General features: G+C 43.5%; 1 protein-coding gene across 1 annotated transcript in view; it reads right to left on the bottom strand.

The window, feature by feature from the left end:
* The window catches only part of LOC147115197 (arf-GAP with SH3 domain, ANK repeat and PH domain-containing protein 1-like), a 439694-nt gene that overhangs the window by 22142 nt on the left and 401185 nt on the right, over nucleotides 1–16367 (bottom strand). Inside the window, exons 26-28 of the mRNA XM_085993991.1 lie at nucleotides 14114–14183; nucleotides 10767–10825; nucleotides 8494–9241 (exon numbers count right to left, since the gene is read on the bottom strand). Coding sequence (XP_085850117.1) covers nucleotides 8494–9241; nucleotides 10767–10825; nucleotides 14114–14183 — 877 coding nt within the window. The remainder of the gene's footprint in view (nucleotides 1–8493; nucleotides 9242–10766; nucleotides 10826–14113; nucleotides 14184–16367) is intronic.

Genomic DNA, 16367 nt, shown 5'->3' with positions numbered 1-16367 from the left:
ATCAGCAAAATACCACTGATCGCAGAAGACTTGGGTGATACAAAAATCTCAAATGCCTTGGAGTGATGCTAAAACTGCTGTGGCTTCTGCTTGTGGCAAAACCAATGCCAGAGCTGGGACTGCTGCCTTAAAGGTCAATATATATAATAATTAAAGTGCTACAGCAACCATTGTCACAAAACCCGTCATGTACTGAGGTAAACTTTCAATAGCTGAGGATATTCTCAAGAGTGTGAAAATGATTTCCTGTTGTAAAGAAGGTGTGAGTGGTGATTTGAGGGTTTTCTTCTGCTAGGTCTCAATATTATTGACCTAGACCTTAGTTAGCCAGTGGCTTAGTTGGTAGCACCCTCGCCTCTGAGTCAGAAGGTTGTGAGTTCAAGTCCCACTCCAGAGACTTGAGCACATAAAGCTAGGCTGACACTCCAGTGCAGTACTGAGGGAGTGCTGCAATGTCGGAGGTGCCGTCTTTCGGATGAGACGTTAAACCGAGGCCCCGTCTGCTCTCTCAGGTGGACGTGAAAGATCCCATGGCACTGTTTCAAAAAAGAGCAGGAGAGTTATCCCCAGTGTCCTGGCCAATATTTATCCCTCAATCAACATCACAAACAGATTTTCTGGTCATTATCACTTGCTGCGCAAATTGGCTGCCGCGTTTCCTACATTACAACAGTGACTACACTTCAAAAAGTGCTTTATTGGCTGTAAAACGTTTTGGCATGTCCAGTGGTCGTGAAAGGTGCTATATAAATGCAAGTCTTTCTTTTCTTTCTTTAGATCAGAGTTGGAGGCGAGTCCACACAATGCTTTAGGTAGTGCCAAACATTAAGCCAATGAGGGCAATAAAATTGCCTGAGCACCAGGTAGGGAATTAGATACTTTGGTCAAACTTCTGGCACCAGACTAGTTGCTGAGACTGAAGGACAGCCAGGAATAAATTGAATCCAGTGAATAAATTGATCATAGAATGGTTACAGCATGGAAGGTGGCCATTCGGCCCGTCGAGCCTGTGCTGACTCTCAGCTAGTCCCACTCCCCGTAGCCCTGCAATTTTTTTCCCTCAGGTACTTATCCAATTTACCTCGTGAATGATAAGATTGAGTCTGCCTCCACCATCCTTTCAGGAAGTGCATTCCAGATCATAACCACCCGCTGCATAAAAAAGTTATTTCTTACGTCGCCTTTGGTTCTTTTGCCAATCACCTTAAATCTGTGTCCACTGGTTCTCGACCCTTCTGCCAATGGGAACAGTTTCTCTCTATCTACTCTGTCCAGACCCCTCATGATTTGAACACCTCTATCAAATCTCTCAATCGTCTCTGCTCCAAGGAGAACCACCCAGTTTTTCCAGTCTATCAACGTAATTGAAGTCCCTTATTCCTGGAATCATTCTTGTAAATCTTTTCTGCACCTTCTCTAAGGCCTTCACATCCTTCCTAAAGTGCGGCGACCAGAATTGGACACAGTACTCCAGTTGGGGCCGAATCAGTGTTCAATACAGGTTCGTCATAATTTCCACACTTTTGTACTCTATACCTCTATCCATGAAGCCCAAGATCCCGTAAGCTTTTTTTTTAAAAAACTGCTTTCTCAACCTGCCCTGTCACCTTCAACGATTTGTGCACACATACCCCCAAGGTCTCTCCTTTCATGTACCTCCTTTAGGATTGTACCATTTAGTTTATATGTCCTCTCCTCATTCTTTCTACCAAAATGTATCACTTCACACTTTTCTGCGTTAAATTTCATCTGCCACGTGTCCGCCCATTCCACCAGCCTGTCTATGTCTTCTTGAAGTCTATCACTATCCTCCTCACTGTTCACTATACTTCCAAGTTTTGTGTCATCTGCAAATTTTAAAATTGTGCCCTGTACACCCACATCCAAGTCATTAATATATATCAAGAAAAGCAGTGGTCCTAGAACCGACCCCTGGGGAACACCACTGTATACCTTCCTCCAGTCCGAAAAACAACCGTTCACCACTACTCTGTTTTCTGTCACTTAGCCAATTTTGTATCCATGCTGCCACTGTCCCTTTTATTCCATGGGCTTTCTACTTTGCTGGAAAGCCTATTATGTGGCACTTTGTTGAACGCATTCTGGAAATCCATGTACACTACATCAACTGCATTACCCTCATTAACCCTCTCTGTTACCTCATCAAAAAACTCGATCAAGTTGGTTAAACACGATTTGCCTTTAACAAATTTGTGCTGGCTTTCCTTAATTAATCCATACCTTATCAAATGACTGTTAATTTTGTCCCTGTTTACTGTTTCTAAAAGCTTCACCACTGCTGAGGTTAAATAGACTGGCTTGTAGTTGCTGGGTTTATCTTTACACCCTTTTTTGAACAATGGTGTAACATTTGGAATTCTTCAGTCCTCTGGCACCACCCCCATATCTGTGGAGGATTGGAATATTATGGCCAGTATCTCCGCGATTACTGTCCTCAATTCCCTCAGCATCCTAGGAATCATCCCATCCACTCCTGGTGATTTATCTACTTTAAGTACAGCCAGCCTTTCTAATACCTCTATCAATTTTTATCTTATCAAGTGTCTCCACTATCTCCTCCTTCACTATGTCTATGGCAGCATCCTCTTCCTTGGTGAAGACAGATGCAAAGTACTCATTTAGTACCTCAGCCATACCCTCTGCCTCCATGCATAGGTCTCCTTTTTGGTCCCTAATCGGCCCCACCCCTCCTCTTACTACCCTTTTACTACTTACAGGAAACTTTGTGCTATCCGGAGGTCAGGAATCCGGCATTCTCGAGCTACCGGCAAAACCGCACTCCGAAAACCGCACCTCAGTAACCGGTTACGAGTCCGAGTCTCCAACAGTTGCCGAGTTTGTCAGTGGGGGTAGTTCTCCAAACTGCCACTACTCGGCCTCTTGGTGCTATCGGAAGTCGGAACACCTCAGAAACCCTGCATGTGGAGTCTCACTCTCCCATGCTGCCGGATAGCCTCTTCTGATCAGTCATTTTTCAGGGTTCCAGTACTGTGTTTCTCCAACGTTGTTACAACTCATTGGGTTGAATTATGGAAATCCCAAAAGATCATCCAACCAAAAGGAAGAGAGTGGTGTTAACTTTAAAGCAGAAAATCGATATATGTAAACAACTGGAATTGGGAGTGAAGCGTGCGCAATTATGAATGAATTCAAAATCGGTTCGTCAACAATGTACGACATCAAAGCGCAGAAGGATAAGCTGCTCAAGTTTTATGCAAGCTCGGAGACACCTAACAGTGTAGAGAAACGGCACACGCTTCATAAGCCTAAGCTTGAAGAGCTGGATACCGTGCTTTATGAGTGGTTTTGTCTGAAGCGTTCAGAGGGTGTTCCGATTTCCGGACCCATGCTAATCGAGAAAGGGAAGGATTTCTATGCAAAGATGGAGCTCACTGAGAAGTGTGCTTTCTCTGATGGATGGCTATCGTGCTTCAAGACACGGCATGGGATACGACGACTCGATGTTTCTGGGGAGAAGAAATCAGCTGATCACGACGCCGCAGAAGAATACTGCGAATATTTCAATCGGATTGTGAAGCAACATAATTTGTTGCCAGCACAGATATATAATGCCGATGAAACTGGCTTATTTTGGAGGTGTTTGCCAGAATCAACACTTGCTGGGGCAAGTGAGGCTAATGCTGCAGGTTACAAGAAAAATAAGGATCGTGTAACTGTGCTAACATGTGCGAACGCTGCAGGATCACACCGGGTTAAACTTCTCGTCATTGGGAAGTATAAAAATCCCCGTGCATTTAAGAATGTGAAGCACTTACCTGCTGAGTACAAAGCTCAAACAAATGCTTGGATGGATAAGGAAATCTTTTCAAATTGGTTCCATCATACATTTGTTCCATCTGTGAGGGGACATTTCCATAGAGTAGGGAAACCTGAAGATAGCAAATGCATTTTATTGCTTGATAATTGTAGAGCCCATCCGCATGAATCAAAGTTGGTTTCGGGAAATATTTTCACCATTTATTTGCCACCAAATGTAACTTCTCTCATACAACCCATGGACCAGGGCATTATCCAAAATCTGAAGTGTCATTACAAGAAAGACTTCCTACGTAGACTGATAAACCAAGATGACAGTACAGGTATACAAGCATTTCAGAAGGCATACAATCTTAAAGATGCCATCTTTAATGTTGCATGTTCCTGGAAATTGGTGAAAGGTCACACTTTGAGACAAGCCTGGTGCAAATTGTTGCCTTCTGTAATGTTTGCTGAAGGTTCTTCTGCAGAGGAGGAATTTCATGGGTTCAATGTTCGTCCGCGGAAGACTGCAGTAATGGAAATGGCTGGCATGCTGAAAAATGTAGGCCCAGCAAACCCTCTGCGCTACCTCAATGAATGTGATGTTCAGCAGTGGGTTGATGCAGATAGAGAAGTTGCTGTTGTGCATTCGCTAAGTGATGATGAAGTAATGGATAATGTTTTGAATCCAAAGAAAAAAAAGGAAAGTGTGATGGAAACTGACGAGGATGAGATTTATGAAGTGAGAAAGGTTTCTTGGGCTAAAGCTGCAGAATATTTTGAAGGATTACTTATATTTGCTGAAAGCCATTCTTGCTATTCTGCCCAAGAACTTATGCAACTCCATGTTCTGCATTCCAACTTTCTACAAAAAAGGCACGCGTCCACGAAGCAAGCAGACATCCGGGACATGTTTAAGAAACCTTCCAAAAGAGTTGGAGCAGTGGAAGTGCCTGAAGAATCTGTTGAAGTGCATGATCCTGATGACCCAGCTGGCATGGATATTCCTGATGAAATAGTTGTCTTGGAATAAGTATACAGTCAACCACCGTACAGTACTTTATACTGTACTGTAGTCGTTGTAAGTTTTGGTGCACTGCACAGTCGTTTATAAGTTTTGTTTTACAGTACTGTTAAGTCGTTTATAAGTTTTGTTTTACTGTTAAGTTAATAAAGAGTTATGGATTACCATCAACTGGCAGTACTGTACTTAATCAAGCATCTTTCACCATCCATTTAACACAACATTCTGTAGGTGAGTACAGTACCCAATTACTGTATATTGCACATTTCTTGAATTTTAAATTTTTCTTTGTTAAAAATAGCCTGGGTAGATAACCCGCTCAGGCATCCGGAGCTTTTCAAAAAACGGCAGTAGCTCGGTCCTGTCGGTGCCGGATAGCACAAAGTTTCCTGTATATGCCTACAGAAGACTTTTGGGTTACCTTTCATGTCGGCTGCCATTGTATTCTCATACCCTCTCTTCGTCCCTCTTATTTTCTTTTTCACTTCCCCTCTGACCTTTCTATATATAGCCTCATTCTCAGATGTATTTGCAACTGGACATCTGTCATATACGCTCTTTTTCTACTTCTTCATATTCTCTATCTGTTTCGTCATCCAGGGAGCCTTGACTTTAGTTGCCCTGCCTTTCCCCAGAGTGGGAATGTACCTCAACTGTACCTGAACTATTTCCTCTTTAAAGGCAGCCCATTGTTCCATTACAGATTTGCTTGCCAATCTTTGATTCTAGTTTACCCAGGCCAGATCTGTTCTCATCCCACTGAAATTGGCTTTCCCCCAGTTAAACATTTTTACTCTAGATTGCTCCCTGGCCTTTTCCATAGCTAATCTAAACCTTATGATATTATGATCACTGTTCCCTAAATGTTGACCTACTGACACTTGCTCCACTTGACCTACCTCATTCCCCAGAACCAGATCCAGCAATGCCTCCTCCCTTGTTGGGCCGGAAACATACTGATCAAGAAAGTTCTCCTGAACACACTTCAGACATTCTTCCCCTTCTCTGCCCTTAACACTATTATGATTCCAGTCTATAGTAGGATAGTTGAAGTCCCCCATTATTACTACTCTATAGTTCTTGCACCTCTCTGTAATTTATCTGCAAATCTGCGCCTCCATATCTTTCCCACTATTTGGTGGTCTGTAGAGTACACCTAGTAGTGTAATGGCACCTCTATTATTTCTTAACTCTTAACCATATAGATTCTGTCCTTGACCCCTCCAGGACATCCTCCCTCTCCAGCACTGTAACATTCTCCTTAACCAATACTGCCACACCACCTCCTATCTTTCCTTCCCCATCTTTCCTGAACATCTTATAACCAGGAATATTTAATACTCAATCCTGCCCTTTTTTGAGCCAGGTCTCAGTTATTGCCAGAACATCATATTCCCATGTGGCTATTTGTGCCTGCACTTCACTTACCTTGTTTTACTGCGCTTCGTGCGTTCACATACATACACTGTAAACCCATCTTAGACCATCCTGTATTCTCTTAGTTTGACCCCACCGAATACCTTACCATTTCTTACTTTCGTGCTCTCTGCCTCTCTCAATCCTTTGAGCACTTTATTTCCCCTTTTTAATGTTACATCCTGGTGCCCATCCCCCTGCCAAATTAGCCTAAATCCTCCTCAACAGCACTAGTAAACCCCCTCGTGAGGATATTGGTTCCGGTCCTATTGAGGTGCAACCTGTCCGACCTGTACAGGTCCTACCTCCCCCAGAACCGGTCCCAATGCTCCAGGAATCTGAAGCCCCTCCCTCCTGCACCATCTCTCCAGCCACGCATTCATCTGCTCTATCCTCCTAATTCTATACTCACTCGTGCGTGGCATCGGGAGTAATCCGGAGATTACTACCTTTGAAGTCCTGCTTTTTAATCTCTTTCCTAGCTCCCTAAAATCTGTCTGCAGGACCTTTGTGTCTGGACCAGTTTTGACATTTAGAAATGGGATATGTATTTTGTATGTCTATCATTGAGAAGGACTCACATTGGTTATAGATTATAACACTGAGAATTGACACAGACCAACTTGTCTTCAACTGGAACCGATCAAAATAGTTTTTGGTGGGCTGATACTGAGACACAGGAACTGATAAATCAAAACCGGCAAAGGCTTAGTGAAACTAAATTACCCAAACATTTAGTGGACTTGAACATTTTGTCAAGCTGAAGAAGCTTAATTTTTTTTTCTACATTAGCAAAATACTGCGGATGCTGGAAATCCGAAATAACAACAGAAAACGCTGGAAAAACTCAGCAGGCCAGGCAGCATTCGTGGAGAGAGAAACGGAGTTAACGTTTCAGGTCGAAGACCTTTCGTCGTCAGAACTGGGAAAAAGCAGGAAATGGAAAGCAAGTTTAGGGTCTGGGAAAAGGGGGAGGGGATGAAAGAACAAAAGGGAAGGTCAGTGATAGGATAGAAAGCAGGAGAGATTAAGAAACATTGAGAGCCATAGAGATATTCAAAGCAAGAGGAGGTGGTAATGGGACAGGTTAAGGAACAAAGGATGGCTCTAGATGAAGTGTGAATTGCGCTGGCAGAATGAAGGACAGCCGCCATGTGGGGGAGAAGAAAAAAAGGCCAAACAAAAAGTGTGGATAAACAAAAAAGAAAATATATATATGTGATAGGGGCCGAGGTTATGATCTGAAATTGTTGAACTCTATGTTGAGTCCAGAGGGCTGTAGAGTGCCCAATCGAAAGATGAGGTGCTATTCCTCGAGTTTACGCTGAGCTTCCGTGGAACAATGCAAGAGGCCGAGGACGGTGAGGTCTGAGTGGGAATGGAGTGGTGCATTAAAGTGACAGGCCACCAGGAGCTCGGGGTCCCCCTTATGGACTGAACGGAGGTGTTCCGCAAAGCGGTCACCCAATCTGCGTTTGGTCTCCCCAATGTAGAGGAGACCACATCGTGAGCAGCGAATACAGTATACTAGATTGCGAGAAGTACAAGTAAATCACTGTTTCACCTGAACGGGGTGTTTGGGGCCCTGGACAGTGGGAAGGGGGGAGGTATAACGGCATGTGTTGCATCTCCTGCGCTTGCACGGGAAGGTGCCGGGCGAAGGAGAAGGGGTGCTGGGGGTGGTAGAGGAGTGGACTAGGGTGTCGCGGAGGGAGCTGTCCTTCATTCTGCCAGCGCAATTCACACTTCATCTAGAGCCGTCCTTTATTCCTTAACCTGTCCCATTACCACCTCCCCTTGCCTTGAATATCTCTTTATGTCTCTCAATGTTTCTTAATCTCTCCTGCTTTCTAGCCTATCACTGACCTTCCCTTTTGTTCTTTCATCCCCTTCCCCTTTTCCCTAAACTTTTTTTCCATTTCCTGCTTTTTTCCAGTTCTGACGAAAGGTCTTCGACCTGAAACGTTAACTCTGTTTCTCTCTCCACGGATGCTGCCTGGCCTGCTGAGTTTTTCCAGTGTTTCCTGTTGTTATTTTTAATTTTTTTTCTGTTGTTGGGAGACAATAGTGGACTGCTGACAGTGGCAGGAGAAAAAGTGAGGCTTTATATACAGCAGAGTGGAGCAAAGTCTCTAATTAAGAAGGCTGCATGCTGTGAAGTTCTTGTATAAGGAAGAACTATGTATTTTCTTCATAATAAGCCATAAATAATTAACGTTTGCTTGCCCCATTTAGTTACCTTTACCTGTTTCACTTCCTAAATGCATCACTACAAATTAAATTCAACATGAAAAAAAAATACACTCACTGTATTTATCTTCCTAGGTAGGGGCACAGGGGTCTCAGGTAGACTGGGAGATGTACCATTTGCATCCTCGGATGGTTGTCTCTGTGGTGTGTCTCCTGTCTGTGGTTTTGGAGGAATCTCTTGAGCCTGTGGCTTTTGAGAGACCTCCCCAGGCTGGGGCTTTTGGATGACTTCTCCTACCTGGGGTTTTTGAGGCATTTCTCCTGGCTGTGGCTTCGGTGGGAGATCTTTGGGTTTTTGGGGCAAGTCTCCAGGATGCGGTCTCTGGGGCAAGTCTCCAGGATGCGGCTTCTGGGGCAAGTCTCCAGGATGCGGCTTCTGGGGCAAGTCTCCAGGATGCGGCTTCTGGGGCAAGTCTCCCGGATGCGGTTTCTGGGGCAAGTCTCCCGGATGCGGTTTCTGGGGCAAGTCTCCCGGATGCGGTTTCTGGGGCAAGTCTCCCGGATGCGGTTTCTGGGGCAAGTCTCCCGGATGCGGTTTCTGGGGCAAGTCTCCCGGATGCGGCTTCTGGGGCACGTCTCCTGGATGCAGTTTCTGGGGCAAGTCTCCCGGATGCGGCTTCTGGGGTACGTCTCCTGGATGCGGCTTCTGGGGCAAATCTCCTGAATATGGCTTCTGGGGCACGTCTCCAGGATGCAGCAACTTCTGAAAGGTCTCTGGACTGGATTTATCCACTGAACTATGATGGATACTATCGATCTTTCTCAGGGACACTAGCAGTAAAGATGGGTACAAAGATTAGTGTTCTTTTGTTAAGGTGTTCACTGTAGTTACAAAACTAAGCATCACTTAAAAAAATCCTCCACCCTTTAGCAAAGAGTATCAAATATAGAGCTTATGGAAATCATTCCACAAACATATGAAATTTAATAAGAGGCAAACAATATTAAACTATTACTTTGAAATGTAAATCAGTTCTAATCAAAATATAAAACTTGTATTTAACACATATATATTTCCCTTGGTTTTTCTAGTTCTCCTTCAACTGATAGACGTGGACCTTTCTAAAGCTACCAGTAATGTTACTCCATATCACCTGACAGAAAGCAAACTTCATTCTCTTACAGATTTTCACTGTTCTTGAGATGGGATGCTCTGCTAAGAGATGCTCAATTTTGTGACCTAGCAGAGAATTGGGCAACAATAGTGAGGGAGACGGGGATGCCATCACTTAGAGTGCAGGGGTCTGGGATCTGCCAGATATTAGAGGGGACAGGGCAAAGTATGACAGACCCCAGGGGAGGAAAGAGAGGCTGGGCTAGGTGGTGCAGAGGACAGCTGACTGCACTTGTGAGTATCTGCAGCATTTTGGTTGCGACGGGGCTGGAAGGAAGTAGTGAGGCTAAGACATAGGGCTCTAGGCAGCATGGGGATCTACGAAGATCCTGTGCATGTGCTGTAGTGTTTGGTGAGCCACAAGGTAGTCCCTCGGAATTGTAGTCCTGGACACTTTATAGATATCTGGCCCAAGGAACCAGCCAGAAAGCAATGCCAAGGCCCCCTAGAGAAGGCTTATGCAAGCAACATTTGCTGGAAATTTTAGAAGATGGTATATGTAAGTCTATGGATTTGTTTTTTTTTTAAAAAGTAAATTTTATTTTCAGTGCCATAATATGGGTGGGTGGGGAACCAGGCTGGTGCTCAAAGGATTTAGAATTTTGCAGGGATGTGATTGGTTCGTTTTTGTTTTGAATGGGAATTTTTTTGAGATAATGATGTCTTTGTCTTTGAGAGTATTTATGTGCTTTCATGAATGTGAAATTTGAGCCATTTGGCAAGCTTTACACTCATTGAACACACACCAGATGCAAAACTTTTAGTTAACTAGATTCCATAAGCATTTCATAGCTATCTCACAGACAGAAAGAATACCAAATAATGCACATTATTGAAAAAAGGCTCCAATGTAAGAGGCAATTATGAAAAATGTTACAATATAGTGCTAATTTATAGGATTAAACATTTGGATGCTAAATTCAACTAACTTACTTTTAACCTTGATACAAAAGCAAAATACTGCAGATGCTGGAAATCTGAAATAAAAGCAGAAAATGCTGGAAATACTCAGCAGGTCAGGCAGCATTTGTGGAGAGAGAAACAAAAGTTAATCTTTCAGGTCGATGACTTTTCGTTAGAACCGAAGTCAATGGCCTGAAACGTTAACTTTGTTTCTCTCTCCACACATGCTGCCTGACCTGCTGAATATCCCCAGCATTTTGTTTACACTTTAAACCATACCTTTTTGAGGTAGTTTTGGAAGCACTCGTGGGCCTAAGGCAGTTTTTGTGGTTCCAGTACTGTATAAGCAAACCAAAGGCAATGATAAGTTAAAATATTGGTAACTCTGTGTGAACCATGCTTCCAAGAGAAAAATAAAAGCATACCTCTTGAAACTCCTATTCTGTGTTGCCCCAGTACATTTTTCAAATACGAATGGGGACTTTACATTATCGGTTATGATATTTCTTATGCACTTTGATACAATACATGATTGGGTCAACAGATTGTTGCAATCCATAAGTATACTTTAAATTAATTTTTAATCTTTTTACATATTATTCAAAAAATTCTGTTCAAATATTTGTGTTGAAATCTATCAAACTGTATCTTGTAACAAACAGAAGATATTGCAAACATGCCTTTTTTTTCTGTGCCACATGTGTGCAAAAGCCACACTTGAATTTTTTTTGGGGAGACAAGGAAGAGTGGGCCACATTTCAAGTTCAAGCAGGGACATCAGAGCACGACCGTGGCCATTACTTGCTAATTATCCGGCTTAACAAATTCCTGCTCATTGAGTATTTTCAAATGTGTGGATTTGAATCCAGTTGAACGCTATGAAAACACTATACCTAGAAGAACTACAGTTTACAATGTTATGCGAGTAGTTTCTCATATTGTGGAGGTGATTTACACTGTTTAGATGTTTCCTTTGACAGCTTGAAGCACAAGTGTCCAAGTAACTGGCAATCCCACATACTGAGGAAGAAAGAGCAGTCTGTGGCTAGAATTTTTGAGACAAGGCTTATCCAACACATTGGAACTATATTGAACTGTATTAGAAACCAATTAATTTCTACACATGATCGATCATAAGGATCAATAGAACTACCACAAACACCATTTAATGAAATGCTGGAGCAACCACTGAAGTAGATAATCTCCATTTTGGCAAGTCAATTTTATATTAAACTAGCTGGGGGGAGCCCGGCGTTGCCAGGGCTGTTTTGGGGCGGGCGGTTTAAATCGAGTCCCAGGCTTTAGGGCCCTGTCTGTGTCCCTTTGTGAATGTGCTGGCGGGCAACATTTCTACCTTTTAATACCTTGAAAGATGAAAGTGAAAGTACTTATAAAACGTTTTTGGTAAATCTTATGTTATTTTTAAAAGAGAAACTAACTTTTTCAAAGCTGGATAAGGAGAGTAGTTTAAGCTGCAAGCAGTGAAAGAATGGCTGGCAGATCCCCGAGATGAAAACGTTTAGTCCCGCCCACACACACACACTTAATACCTTGAAAGATGAAAGTGAAAGTACTTATAAAACATTTTTGGTAAATCTTATGTTATTTTTAAAAGAGATACTGGCCTAGAAATTCGGTTGGCTTTGCGCCCAGTTTTCGTCCAAAGAGGGCTTTTGCGCCAATAGAGGAGTTCGCGCTGATATTCAGCGCTGCGGTAATGGCGGCGGTAGCCGGCGCTGGCCGGCACCGATGACGTCATCAGTGTGCGCAGTGCCCCGGTTCCGCCCCGATGCCGGCCCGAATCCCATATTCAGTTGCCGCCGCCTCCTCCGTGGCGGCCGCTACTTACATCCGGAGACCAGGGCCTTACTGCAGCCTTAGTGGGGCGCATAAAGGTGGAGGTGCGGCCGGCCACTTTTTCGGCGGCCGCCTGCCCGCACCTCCTTCCCCGGCCTCCTCCACCACCCCCCCCCGCGGCATTGCCGGCTGCTTTCCGCGAGCCCGGCACTTTTCCGTGGTGCCGGGCTCATTTGCCGGCACAATCCAGCGGCGATCTCCCCGTTGCAGGCACCTCCACCTTAAGAGAAGGAGGAGGTCTGCAGTACCGCAGCCTGCCGCACTGCATCGGGTGGCGCAGCGGCGCCTACAGCGCTGAAATTCAGTTTCGGCGCCCCAAGCGGGGGCGGCCACACCCTGGAATAGCGCCCGGTTCCGACTTGGGGCGCAAAAACTGAATTTCTGACGGTCGCAAATGGCTCCCCGCCCAGCACTAACTTTTGGGCGCAAACCAGCTGGCGGGCCCAAACTGAATTTCTAGGCCACTAACTTTCAAAGTAGTTTTAGCTGGAAGCTGCAAGTACTGAAACAATGGCTGCCAGATCCCCGAGATGAAAACGATTAGTCCCGCCCACACACACACACACCGATTGGCCAACCATCAGGGGACCGTACTGTAGGATTGGTCAATCGTGACGGCACAGGATTGGTCGAACCTTGACGTCAGTCAATCAATGCTAGCAGATAATGAGTTTAATTTTGAAGGTTTTTTGCATAAGGCGCGAACAATTTTCGTCCGACCGAAAAGTAAATACGCTTACCAGCGTCCCGGAAGCGTAAGCTTTCTTCGGAGGTAACGCGCGCGTAGGTACGCCGTATAACTTTCGAGCGCATAGCCGGACAGACGCACACCCGAGGACAGACAGACAGACAGATCGACCGCTTTATTATATATATAGAATAGATAGATGAAGATTTGCCCATTAAAACTGTTTAGCTTGCCAAGCTATGTACATGATGTTCCTTCTTTCTCCTGGCTCACATGATCCATTTTTGAAGTGGAAGCAAATAAGAAAAACTGGGCTTTTTTTCCAGTCAATTGAAAGCCCAGAATTAGACTAATGCAAAATGTGACCTGATCAATCATTGATGTTAAACCGGTAAGTAGACTTCCAAATGAATGTGATGGTTGGCAGTCAATTAGAAACATTTGTTCTATTATGCCAATCAATTATCTTCTTAATTCTTCTTTCAAAGAGTATCAGAACTTAAATATAAAGCAGTACAGCAAACTCTTGATTTACCGGCACCTAAAAAAAAATAACCGGAAATCTCGGTTAACCGGCAAAATTCAGGAGTAGGTTCAGGTAAGTTTTACTTCATATTAGTGGCCGTTCCTTGGTATGTGGCTGTGCAATCGGGGTTGCTGCACCTGTTGCTAAGCAACAGGGACGCTTGGATCTTGTGGCCGGGTTCCTGCACCTGTTGCTAAGCAACAGGCAAGCCTGGATTTGTTGCTGTGTATGGAGCTCTCGTACCTTTTACTATAGCTCTCGGTAATCCGGACTTTTTGATAAAGCGGCACCACGCCGGTCCTGGATAAAAAGTTTCCTGTAATTTTTAACTCCATTGATCATAAAACAAATGTGACCGCCAACAGATGTTAGTTAGCCTGCCTGTCCTTTTCTGATATACCTACAGCTGTAATAAAGGTATTCTTTTTCAGTTAGATAACAACTGATGGAGATTTTCAACTTCAAACAGAATATTGCTCCTTTTGTTTGGAAAGGAGGGTTCATCCACAATTTGGTTTAAAAGTCAACTATGTGCAAAAAAAGGTCTATATTTACCTTGATTGTTGAGGCAGTCCCTCAAACTTATTTCCTGTTCGGCTTGGCTGTGGGGGACCAGAATCTGTGCCTAAGAGACAATTATATTTTAGTTTGGTTCAGCATTAATGTAGATGGGAAATATAGAAGCCTAGAATGAAAACCACCAAAAATGGATGCAATCACATTCTGATAGCTAAAGTGAAGCACCAATAAACATTACCCAGAATGCAGGTAATTGATCATTAACTCTAACTTTGCAGCTTCAAAGTTTATGCGTAATTTATAATCCAATGAATTGCAGTTAAAAAAATTGGAATATGGTATACACAATGTAAAAATGAACACCATGTGCATTAATCATTATTAATGAAAAAATTCTGAACTACAAGCAACTTGTATTTAAATCACAGTATGTTCCCTAATCATCAAGTTTCCAGCACTATTTCACCTTTTTAAAATGTTATCATTGAAGCCAGTTTTGAAGTGGAAGCTAGTTAGCTGGCAAATCAATGGTCCGGATTTTGTGGCAATAATAATGGTGAGATTAATCAGTGCTCATCATTATTATGGAGTAAATCGGACAGCAGCTTCCGAGGTCCACACGTGCGCAGTTAAATGCAGAAATCTGTAAGTTGCTGTCCGATTTGCCCTGCTCCTCCATAAGGTTCATTGCACCGGTACCTCGTTGAGAGACTCGGCATTAAAATACATGAAGGGCTTGAAGTTACTTACCCACGAAACACACCAGCAGGCTCAAAGGGTTGAATGGCCTACTCCTGCTCCTATTTCTTAAGTTCTAAAAAGTTAGGGCTTGTGCATTCAGGTGTAAGTGAATTACCCTGGAGAAGGTGGTGGTGAGCCACCTTCTTGAACCGCTGCAGCCCATGTGGTGAACATACTCCCATAGTGCTGTTAGGGAGGGAGTTCCAGGATTTTGACCCAGTGACGAATAAGGGATGGCGATATATTTCCAAGTCAGGATGGTGTGCGACTTGGAGGGGAACTTGCAGGTGATGGTGTTCCCATCGGCCCTTTTCCTTCTAGGTGGTAGAGGTCGCGGGTTTGGGGGGTGCTGCCGAAGAAGCCGTGGCGAGTTTTCTTTGTCTCTTATCTCTCTCTCTTAATCCCATCTTTCTTTTGCTTTCTGTGCATGATTTTACATTGAATTAAATACTTCCTGGTTTAGACTCTGCGTGTCTCAGTGAGAATTCTTCAATCTGATTGGTTGAAGTGACACTGTCGCTTGTCCTGCTCGCACACTCCACAGATCCCCTGTAGTGGGCACTGAGCTGAAAAGGATCTCTAGTAACCGTAAGGTGCCGCTCAAAAGCCCACAAAAAGTTTGTGGGCAGCTGTAAAGCTGTAAGCGTAATGTACGGCGATTGCCGTTCCTTTGTCACTGACCGCAAAATCCGGGCCATTAACCATTTTGCTAATATCACAAAGCAGTTTTTTGTCACAGGAAGACAAGGTCAAACACTGCATACATAACTCATTGTAAAATCTTATATTTTTAAATGAATATAAAAAATTGAGTGGTATTTCTAACATTGCCACATTGTTCACCAAAAACAAATATATCATATTGTGGCACAAGGCTGCTAATAATGTCCCCAAAATGAATAATGGTTGCATGCTAAAAATATGAAAAACTTGCACTAACAAAAAATATTTTACTAGTTCATGAGATTATACAAATTAGTGTAGTAACTAGATTAAGATTATAGTATTCTATATGCCAATACAAACTGGTTGGAGCTTGAAGTTGTGTGTTATTCTATCCCTGCATTTAGAATGGAATTGTACAAGACAAGCACACCTTCTTAATTAAAAGTACAAATACAGCTCTGGATTCTCAATTTTGTACTTATCTTAATTTGGGTATGGAATTCTATTTAAAAGGGTAAGGAAATCCAGTACTTTCTATTTAAAATATTTCTCACCTATTGGAAAAATGTATCGATATTAAAAATCTTACATCTGCTTGCACTTCCTGGCAATTTTTTTCTCCATTATAAATTCCGATGGATACTGACTATATAAGCTGTCATCATACAGTAATTACACTTTGCGCTTCCACCTCCCCACTTGTGGGAGGGTGCAATTGGACCTCCATTGACCACGATACTTCTGCAGCTGTCAATCTGCTCAATCACTCCCTGAACTCTGCCTTTGATGTCGTTGTCCCCAGTAAAACCCTTACTCCCTCTTACCCTGATTGTTCCCCCGGTACAGCCGCCGTCTTTGCTCCTTCAAGTCCAAGGGGCACAGA

The sequence above is a fragment of the Somniosus microcephalus genome, chromosome 7 (genome assembly GCF_052327205.1).
Source record: "Somniosus microcephalus isolate GS21.2 chromosome 7, FLI_Smic_1.0, whole genome shotgun sequence".
Classification (NCBI taxonomy): Eukaryota; Metazoa; Chordata; class Chondrichthyes; order Squaliformes; family Somniosidae; genus Somniosus; species Somniosus microcephalus.
This window is presented reverse-complemented; position numbering and strand designations above follow the sequence as displayed.